The sequence below is a fragment of the Carlito syrichta genome, unplaced genomic scaffold (genome assembly GCF_000164805.1).
Source record: "Carlito syrichta isolate Samal-C Ts95f unplaced genomic scaffold, Tarsius_syrichta-2.0.1 Scaffold302336, whole genome shotgun sequence".
Classification (NCBI taxonomy): domain Eukaryota; kingdom Metazoa; phylum Chordata; class Mammalia; order Primates; family Tarsiidae; genus Carlito; species Carlito syrichta.
In genome coordinates, this window is record NW_007246432.1 from 48,575 (window position 1) to 58,730 (window position 10,156).

General features: G+C 41.8%; 2 protein-coding genes across 2 annotated transcripts in view; one reads left to right on the plus strand and one right to left on the minus strand.

Annotated features, from left to right (window-relative positions):
• The window catches only part of FABP3 (fatty acid binding protein 3), a 41,594-nt gene that overhangs the window by 29,162 nt on the left and 2,276 nt on the right, over positions 1-10,156 (plus strand). The gene's annotated exons all lie outside the window — the stretch shown is intronic.
• ZCCHC17 (zinc finger CCHC-type containing 17) overlaps positions 1-10,156 on the minus strand; it is a 68,817-nt gene that overhangs the window by 7,823 nt on the left and 50,838 nt on the right. Inside the window, exon 7 of the mRNA XM_021711521.1 lies at positions 9,409-9,551. Coding sequence (XP_021567196.1) covers positions 9,409-9,551 — 143 coding nt within the window. The remainder of the gene's footprint in view (positions 1-9,408; positions 9,552-10,156) is intronic.

The window sequence follows — 10,156 nt, forward strand, 5'->3', positions numbered from 1 at the left end:
CCAGACTGGAGTGCAGTGGCTGCTAATGGCCACCGCAGCCTCGACCTGCTGGGCTCCGGCGATCCTTCCGCCTCAGCCTTCCGAGTAGCCGGAATTACAGGCATGCGCTACCACGTCTGGCTGATTTTTTGATTTATTGTAGAGATGAGGTCTCTCTGCCCAGGCGGGTCTTGAACCCGCGGGCTCAGGCAATCCACTCACCTCAGCCTCCCAAAAGCGCAGGATCACAGGCTGAGCCACCGAGCCTGACTTCAATACACATATATTTTAATGAAAAAAAAGTGAAGGAGCTCAAGATCAGGAAGATCTCTTACTCCTGCCCCTGCTCCCTTCATTATTACCCATCAGCAGCACAAGTCAACTCCTATTACTCTTCAAACTGAGGGCAAATGTTGCTGAGTGAAGGAACCAAAGGAGTTACAGGGAGCACAGATTAGCTCTACCGATTCAAAGCCAGTTAGTGGATGTATTCCTAATACGTGCCAGGCATTATTTGTAACAGGTGACATCTTTTCTTTATTCTTGGCCATTTTCTGGTTCCTCAAGATGCCTACCATCTTCTCCTATCTTAGAGGCTTTGTATTAAATAACTGTCTTCCACCAGACTGCAGAAAGAAGTGAGACAATACAGCAGACTTTTGAAGAAACTGAGATAAGAACTCAATGAGTTCTAGTCCTAGGTGGCCTGACTATATACTTCATTTCCTGTTGTTGAATGTGTGGTAGTAAAGGACAAAAACTCATTCTAAAACATATACCTTGGCTGCTTATCTTTCTTCTTATGCTGCTTGAGTGCAGATACCATGACCTTTATTTCACATGAGTTGCTATCATATATTCCTTCCACATACTAGGCATTCCTGTTTTCTACCGTCCAGCTCAGCAGCATGGACTGCTAAAGACATTCCCCTCCAGAAATGAATCTATTCAGTCTCAAAGCTGTCTAGTCCTGAAACAGGTGTTCAAGTCAGCCACTCTTACACACCAAAAAGTCCATTTCAGGTAGAAGATTTTACTGGTAAGAAAAGTCAACCGTCTATTGGAATCCAAGATTTAGAGAATAAAAGAAGACAGACAGGAGGCCTAGAATCTTGCTTTATGGTTGTGAACAAAAACAAATTAATAGATAACATCACAAGGCAGCTAGAGATAGCTAGTAACAAAGCAAAACCAGTCAAAAAGTGACATATAAGTCCTAACACATCAAATACCTAACAAAATGCTAGATAACTATGAGGAAGATAACATATATTTGTTCAGTAAATGAATAATTGAAGAGTTAAATGAATAGTTAAAGTGTGATATACAGAAGAAAATATTGTTAGTAATCTGAAGACATGATCTTTTATATTTGTGTGACTTCAGGTGAATAAGTCAATGTCTCTGAATCTCCATTTTCCCCATGTGTAAAATGGTGGGATAAGAATATCTGTTCTGTCCGGGTATGGTGGCTCACACCTGTAATCCTAGCACTTTGGGAGGCCAAGGCAAGAGAATTGCCTGAGTCCAGGTGTTCAAGACCAGCCTGGGCAACTTGGTGAGACCTCGTCCCTACAATAAATCAAGAATAATTAGCCAGGCATGGTGGTGCATGCCTGTAGTTTCAGCTACTTGGAAGGCTGAGGTGGAAGGCTCGCCTGAGCCCATCAGGTCGAGGCTGTGGTGGCCGTGAGTATACCACTGCATTGCAAGCTGGGCAACAGAGTGAGACTTCAACTCAAAAAAAAAAAGTTTACATACAGCCAGGCACCGTGGCTCACATCTGTAATCCCAGGACGTTGGGAAGCAGAGGCGAGAGGACTGCCTGAGTCCAGGGGTTTGAGACGAGCCTGGGCAACTTGGTGAGGCCTTATCTCCACAATAAATCAAAAAAATGAGCTGGGCATGGTAGTGTGCACCTGTACTTCCAGCTACTTGGAAGGCTAAGGTGGAAGGATTTCCTGAGCCCAGCAAGTTAAGGCTGTGGTGACCAGAAGTGTGCCACTGCACTCCAGCCTGGGCAACAGAGTGAGATTCTGACTCCAAAAAAAGAAGGAAAGAAAAGAAAAGAAATTCATATACACAAAAGTACTTAAAAATATAAGGTATGATGATTAACACTGCCATTGTTCATCAAGCCATTCCTTTACTAAGTGAAGGGCAATGGAGGGTAGAATAGTGGGTTGACTAACTAAGCAGATAATAAGGAAGCTCATATCTAGCAGATACTCAATAACTGGTTTGTTGGAACTGAAATACATTTCTCAAAGCAGTCTTATTTTTTATTTATTTTCTTGTGAGTTGGGGGTCTCACTCTGTTGTCCAGGCTGGAGTGCAGTGACATGACTATGACTCATCGACCTCCTGGGCTCAGAGGATACTTCCACCTCAGCCTCCCAAGTAGCTGGGACTACAGGCACATGCTACAAGCCTGGCTGATTTTTTTTTTTTAGAGAGATAAAGTGTTGCTATGTTGCCCAGGCTGGTTTCAAACTCCTCGGTTCAATCAATCCTCTTACTGCAGGTTCCCAAAGTGCTGGGATTAGAGGTGTGAGCCACTGCACCCAGTCTCAAAGCAGCTTTAGAAACAAAGCAATAGCTAATTGCACTAAGTGTATTCAGCAATGCAAAAAGAACCAAAAATCCATAGAAGTAAGATATTCATATAATCACTTAGGAATCTAACAACACTATTTACCTGTCAAAAGATTTTCTAAAAAGAATAATCCTTTTATAAATAAAAGCACAATTAAAAATCTATATCTGGCTGGGCACAGTGGTTCAAACCTGTCATCCCAGCACTTTGAGAGGCCAGGTGAGAGGATTGCCTGAGCTCACAGGTTCGAGACTAGCCTGGGTAACTTGGCAAGACCTCATCTCTATAATAAATCAAAAAATTAGCCTGGCATGGTGGTACACGCCTGTAGTTCCAGCTATTTGGAAGGCTGAGGTGGAAGGATCACCTGAGCCCAGCAGGACAAGGCTGCAGTGACTGTGAGTGTGCACTGCACTCCAGCCTGGGTGACAGTAAGACTCCTACTCAAAACAAAACAAAAACAAAAACAATAAATCTATATCTAGCTGGGCACAGTGGTTCATGCCTGTAATCCCAGCACTTTGAGAGGCAGAGGCGAGAGGATTGCCTGAGCTCACAGGTTCAAGACCAGCCTGGGCAACATGGCGAGACCTACAATAAATTAAAAAAAAAAAAAATTAGCTGATGTGGTGGTGCACACCTCTAGTTCCACCTACTTGGAAGGCTGAGGCGGAAGGATTGCTCGGCAGGTCGAGACTGTGGTGGCCATGAGCAGTTGCCACTGCACTCCAGCCTGGGCAACAGAGTGAGACTTTGACTCAAGAAAAAAAAAAAATCTGTATCTGCTGAAGAATAAAATTATTTGTTTGCAGATGACATGATCTTATATGTAGAAAATCCTAACAAGTTCACGCAAAAAAAATTTCTTGGAAATAATAAATGAATTTAGCAAAGTTGTGGGATACAAAACCAACACAAAAAGTTAACTGTGTTTCTATAAACCAACAATAATCAATCCAGGAAGGAAATTAAGAAAACAATTTCTTAGCTGGGCATGGTGGCACGTGCCAGTAGTTCCAGCTACTTGGAAGACTGAGTTGGAAGGATCGCCTAAACCCAGCAGGTCCAGGCTGCAGTGGCCATTAGCGTGCTACTGCACTCCAGCCTGGGCAACAGAGTGGGACTCCAACTCAAAAAAAAAAAAAAAAAAAAAAGAAAAGAAAACAATTTTGGGTATGGTGACTCATGCCTGTAAACCCAGCACTTTGGAAGGTAGAAGCGAGAAGACTGCATGAGCCTAGGGGTTGAAACCAGCCTAGGTAACTTGGCAAGAGCACGTTTCTACCAAAAATAAAAAAATTAGCCAGGCATGGTGGTGTGTGCTTGTAGTTCCAGCTACCTGGAAGGCTAAGACAGAAGGGTTGCCTGAGTCCAGCAGGTCGAGATTGCAGTGGTCATGAATGTGCCACTACATTACAACCTGGGCGACAGAGTAAGACTCCAACTCAAAAAAAGAAAACAATTTCACCTACAACAGCATCAAAAAGAATAAAATACTTAGGAATACACATAGCCAGAACCCTGAAAATTATAAAATGTTGCTGAAAGAAATTAAAGAGACAAGCCGGTATTGGTGGCTCAGCATGTAATCTTGCACTTTGGGAGACTGAGGTGAGGGATTGCCTGAGCCCGCGGGTTCGAGACCCGCCTGGGCAACTTGGTGAGACCTCATCTCTACAATAAATCAAAAAAATTAGCCAGGCGTGGTAGTGCATGCCTGTAGTTCGAGCTATTTGGAAGGCTGAGGTGGAAGGATCGCCGGAGCCCAGCAGGTCGAGGCTGCGGTGGCCAGGAGTGGCCACTGCACTCCAGTCTAGGTCACAGAGTGAGACTCCAACTCAAAAAAAAAAAAAAAGAAAGAAATTAAAGACACAAATAAATGAAAAGACATTCAATTTTCATGGATTGGAAGACTATATAAAATTGAGATGTCTATAGTACCCAAATACTACTCAATGTAATCCCTATCAAAATTTGTAAAAGTAGTAAAATCTATCCTAAAATTCATATGAAATCTCAAAGGAGCCAGGAACAGTGGCTCATTCCTATAATCCTAATATTCTGAGAGGCGGAGGTGGGAGGATTGCTTGAGGCCAGGAGTTTGAGATCAGCATAGGCAATACAGCAAGACCTCATCTCTGCAAAAAATAAAAAATTAGCTAGGCATGGTGGCATGTGCCTGTAGTCCCAGCTACTCAGGAGGCTGAGGCGGAATGATCACCTGAGTCCAAGAGTTCAAAGCTACAGTGAGCTGTAGTCATGTCACAGCACTCCAGTCTGGGCAACAGAGTGAGACCCTGACTCCAAAAAGAAAAGAAAACAAAACTAAACTAAAGAAAAAAATCCCTCAAAGAGGCAGTCAGCAAACTCTCTCACTGCTGTCCTGCCCATTACGCTCTTCACAATGTATCTTCCCTTTAATAAATCTACCTTTCTTAATTAAAAAAAAAAAAAATTCCTCAAAGGATCCCAAATAGCAAAAACAATCTTGAAAAAGAAGAACAAAGCTAGCGGACTCACATGAAAATAAACTCAAAATGGATCAAAGACCTAAACATAAGAGCTAAAGCTATAAAACTCTTGGGAGAAAACATAGGGGAAAAGCTTCATGACACTGGATTTGGCAATGATTTCTTCAATATGACCCCAAAAACATAAGCAATTAAAAAAATAGATAAGTTGAATTTCATCAAGATTAAAATTTTGTCTGCAAAGAATACTATCATGTGAATATACTCAACATTACTTAACTATACAGTTAAAAATAGTGAAGAGAGTACATTTTATGTTATGTGTTCTTTACCACAATTTTTAAAAATGTAAATCTGAAGAGGAAAGAAAGGATACTATCAACAAAGGCAATCCACAGGAGAAATATTTACAAACCATACATATGATGGAATTGATATCCAGAACAAACAAGGAACACCAACAAATCAATAACAAAAAATAAACAACCCTATTCAAAATGGGCAAAGAACCTGAATAGATATTTCTCCAAAGAAGATATACAAATGGGCAAGAAGCACATAAAAAGATGTTCAACATCACTAACCATCAGGAAAATGCAAATCAAAACCACAAGATGCCACTTTATACCCATCAGAGTGGCTTCTCTCCAAAAATAAGAAAACCTAGAATATAAGTGTTGGCAAGGATGTGAAGATATTGAAACCCCTGTGCATTACTCATAGGAATGTAAAATAGTACAGTGGGAAACAGCATGATGGTTCCTCAAAATATTAAAAGCAGAATTAACATATGATCCAGCAATTCCACTACTGAGTAGCTATACCCCAAATAAATGAGAGTAGGGTCTCAAAGAGATATTTGCACATCCGTGTTCATAGCAGCATTATTCACAATAGTCAGAAGTTGGAAGCAACTCAAGTGTCTAGGACAGATTAAAGGTTAAGCAAAATGTGTTATGTACATACAATAGAATATTACTTGGCTTTAAAAAGGAAGGAAATTCTGATTAATGCTACAATGTAGGTTAACTTGAGGACATTATGCCAATTGAAATAAACCAAGGCCGGACTTGGTGGCTCAGCCTGTAATCCTGCACTTTGGGAGGCCGAGGTGAGTGGATTGCCTGAGCCCGCGGGTGCGAGACCTCATCTCTACAATAAATCAAAAAATTAGCCGGGCATGGTAGCCCGCGCCTGTAATTCCAGTTAACTTGGAAGGCTGAAGCGGAAGGATCGCCGGAGCTCAGCAGGTCGAGGCTGCAGTGGCCAGGAGCAGCCACTGCACTCCAGTCTGGGCGACAGAGTGAGACTCCAACTCAAAAAAAAAAAAAAAAAAGAAATAAACCAGTCAGAAAAAGACAAATACTGTATGATTCTAAGACAGAAAGTATGACACAAGGGTTTGTTTAAAAAAAATAAGAAAAGAAAAAAAAAGACAGAAAATAGAATGATGGTTGCTAGGGACAGGGAGACGTGAATGGGAAGTTACTGTTTAATGAATACAGAGTTTCAGTTTTGCAAAATGAAAATCCAGATGAATGGTGGTGATGATTGTACAACAATATGAATGTATTTTAATGTCACTGAACTATACACTTAAAATGGCCACGATGATAATTTTTTTTTTTTTTTTTGAATTGGAGTCTCACTCAGTCGCCCAGACTGGAGTGCAGTGGCCGCTCCCGGCCACCGCAGCCTCGACCTGCTGGGCTCCGGCGATCCTTCCACCTCAGCCTTCTGAGTAGCCGGAATTACAGGCATGCGCTACCACACCCAGCTGATTTTGCAATGGTAAATTTTTACAGTATATGTATTTTACCACAATTTAAAAAATAAACAACAAAAAAATACACTCAAAGGCTGCAGATTTTGGTCTGACCAACTAAGTAAATGTGATCCATTCACTAAGACAGGGCAGAATGTGGAAGGAGCAACTTTGGGTAGGGAAATCAAGAGTTTTGGGTGTGTATCAAGCCTAATGTCAATAAGACAAGCAGATGCGAATGTCAAAAAGGCAGTCTTTTGTCTAAATTTGAAGTTCCAGAGAAAGAGTCAAGGATAGAAATGCACAGTTGAATAAAATAAGAATACAAATACTTAATTTAGGGTTTCTGTACATACATGGTATTTAAAACAACAGCTCAGGATGAGATTACTTTGGAGCACTCCAATAATCAGAGTTAAAGCAGAGGATGAGAAATCAACAATGGAGAGAAGTGGGCAGTGACATAAAGAAGATGCTTTTTAAAAAAAAAAAAAAGACAAGATCAATTGGGCACGGTGACTCAGCCTGTAATCCCAACACTTTGAGAGGCCGAGGTGAAAAGTCTGCCTGAGTCTGGGGGCTTGAGACCAACCTGGGCAACTTGGTGAGACCTCATCTCCACAATAAATCAAAAAATAAGCTGAGCATGGTAGTGTGCACGTGTAGTTCCAGCTACCTGGAAGGCTGAGGCAGAAGGAAAGCCTAAGCCCAGCAGGTTGAGGCTGCAGTGGCCATGAGCGTGCCAATGCATTCCAGTCTGCAGAGTACGACTCCAACTCAAAAAAAAAGACAAGATCTTGCTCTGTCACCTGGGCTGAAGTGCACTGGTGTGATCATGGTTTACTATAATCTCAAACTTTTGGGTTCAGACAAACTTCCGTCTCAGCCTCCCAAGTAGCTAGGGTTACAGGCATGTGCCACCATGCCTGGCTAATTTCTTTATTTTTGTAGAGGCAAATCTCTCTATGTTGCCAAGCTAATCTTTAACTTACGGATGGCCTCAAGCAATCCTCCCACCTCAGCCCCTAAAACTGCTGCGATTATAGATGAGAGCCACCACACCTAGCCAAAGAAGCAGCTTAAAAAAAAAAAAAAATCAGTAGCTTTTCTCTTTTGAGAAACTTGCCCATGGCAGGTCTTTCTGCCATGAATCTTCCTTTTTTTTTCTCTCTCTTCTTCTTGCTAATAGTCTTAAGACTTAAAAAAATATGTACTTTTTTTTTTTTTTGAGTGAGAGTCTCACTGCTGCTCACAGTCGCAGTGGCTGTGAGCATGCCACTGCACTCCAACCTGAGTGACAGAAAGAGACTCCAACTAAAAAAAAAGAAAATGCCTTTGATAAGTAAAAGGAGAAAAGTAGGGTATAAACTATACCTAGTATGACCATAATTTTGTGTTTATATGTATGTATAGCTACATATATATCTATTTTTATTATTACCTAGAAAAAAGATTAGAATATACCAAAAATGCTGTAAAAGTCTCTCTGGATAGAAAGATTATAGAAGATCTTGGTTTTCTTCATTATGTTTTTCAGTATTTCTAAAATTTCTGCAAAAGACACATTTTCTTCATTTTTTAAAAAATTTAAACAAAATTTTTGAGAGATGGGGGTCTCACTGTATTGTCCAGATTAGAGTGCAGTAGCTATTCACAGGTATGATCATAGCTCATTGTAGCCTTAAATTCCTGGCCTCAAGCAATCCTCCTGCCTCAGCTTCCCAAGTAGCTGAGACTACAGGTGTGTGTCACTGCACCAAGCTCTTCACATTTTCTTTTTTAAAAATGTTTTTATAGAAATGGAGTCTCACTATGTTGCCCAAGCTGGTCTTGAACTCCTGGCCTCAAACAATCCTCTGTCTTCAGTCTCCCAAAGTTGTGAATTATAGGGGTGAGACACCACACCCAGCCCCACACTTTCATTTTATTTTACTTTTTAAATTTAAATGTTAATTTTTTGAGTTGCAGTCTCACTCTGTTACCAAAGTTGGAGTGCAGTAGCACACTAATGGCCACCACAGCCTCAACCTGCTGGGCTCAGGCAATTCTTCTGCTTCAGTCACCAAATTGGTGGGACTACAGGTGCATATAACCACACCCGGCTAATTTTTTTGATTTATTGTAGAGAAGACGTCTTGCCAAGTTGCCTAGGCTGGTCTCAAACCCCTGGGCTCAGGCAATCCTATTACCTCCACCTTCCAAAGTACTGGGACTATAGGGGTGAGTCACCATGTGTGGCCCCATACTTTCATTTTAAACTCAAAAAAAAATAGTATAAATTAAATAAAAGTGTCCAGGCGTGGTGACTCATGCCTGTAGTCACAACATTTTGAAAGCCTGAGGTGGGAGGATTGCTTGTTCCCAGGAGTTAGAGAGCAGCCTGGGCAACATAGCAAGACCTCATTTCTACCAAAAAAAAAAAATTAGCCAGGCATGATGGAGCCTGCCTACAGTCCCAGCTATTCAAGAGGCTGAGGTAGAAGGATCACCTGAGCCCAGAAGGTCAAGGCAGCAGTGAGCTATGATTGTGCCACCGCACTCCAGCCTGGGCAACAGACTTCCCAACTCTAAACAAACAAAAGCAGAACAGCACTCACCTTCTTTCTTTTTCTAGAATTCCTCGTGGGGTCAGGCTTCTCAAATTCTGCTGACTTTGCCTCTTCCTTCTCCTCTTCCTCATCAGGTATCAGAGAGTATTTGGTCCCACCTGGTTGCATGAAACAATCTTTTGCAAAGTGGCCTGCAAAAGAGAAGTAGAAAAGGTAGAGAAAGAGGAAGTGGTCTCTCCTGTTAGCAGGTGGATCTTCTCTAGAGGTTGAAAGCAGCTAGCTGGCACAGGAACTAGTACTGAGCATTCAGATCAGCTGTTCAATTCAGAGTAGATTTTCCATCACATCAAAATGGCATTGCTCACTCAGAGTCAGATTAACAGTTGGTATTAAACTGTAGGAAACACTGGGGCTGCTCTGGAAATGGCAGAGGACATGAAGATGCAGGCTTGTGTTGCCCTCCATTAGTAATGGGGTTTATTAATTTTTTTTGAGTCAGAGTGTCACTCTGTTGCCCAGGCTGGAATGCAATGGCATGCTCATGGCCACCGCAGCCTCGACCTGCTGGGCTCAGTGATTCTTCTGCTTCAGCCTTTCAAGTAGCTGAAACCACAGGCATGTGCCACCATGCCGGGCTGATTTTTTTTTTTTTAATTGTAGAGATGAGGTCTCACCATGTTGCTCAGGATGATCTCGAACACCTAAGCTCAGGTAATCCTCTCATCTCTGCCTCTCAAAGTGCTGGGATTACAGGCATGAGCCACCATGCCTGGCAGGGGGCTTTTTTTTTTTTTTT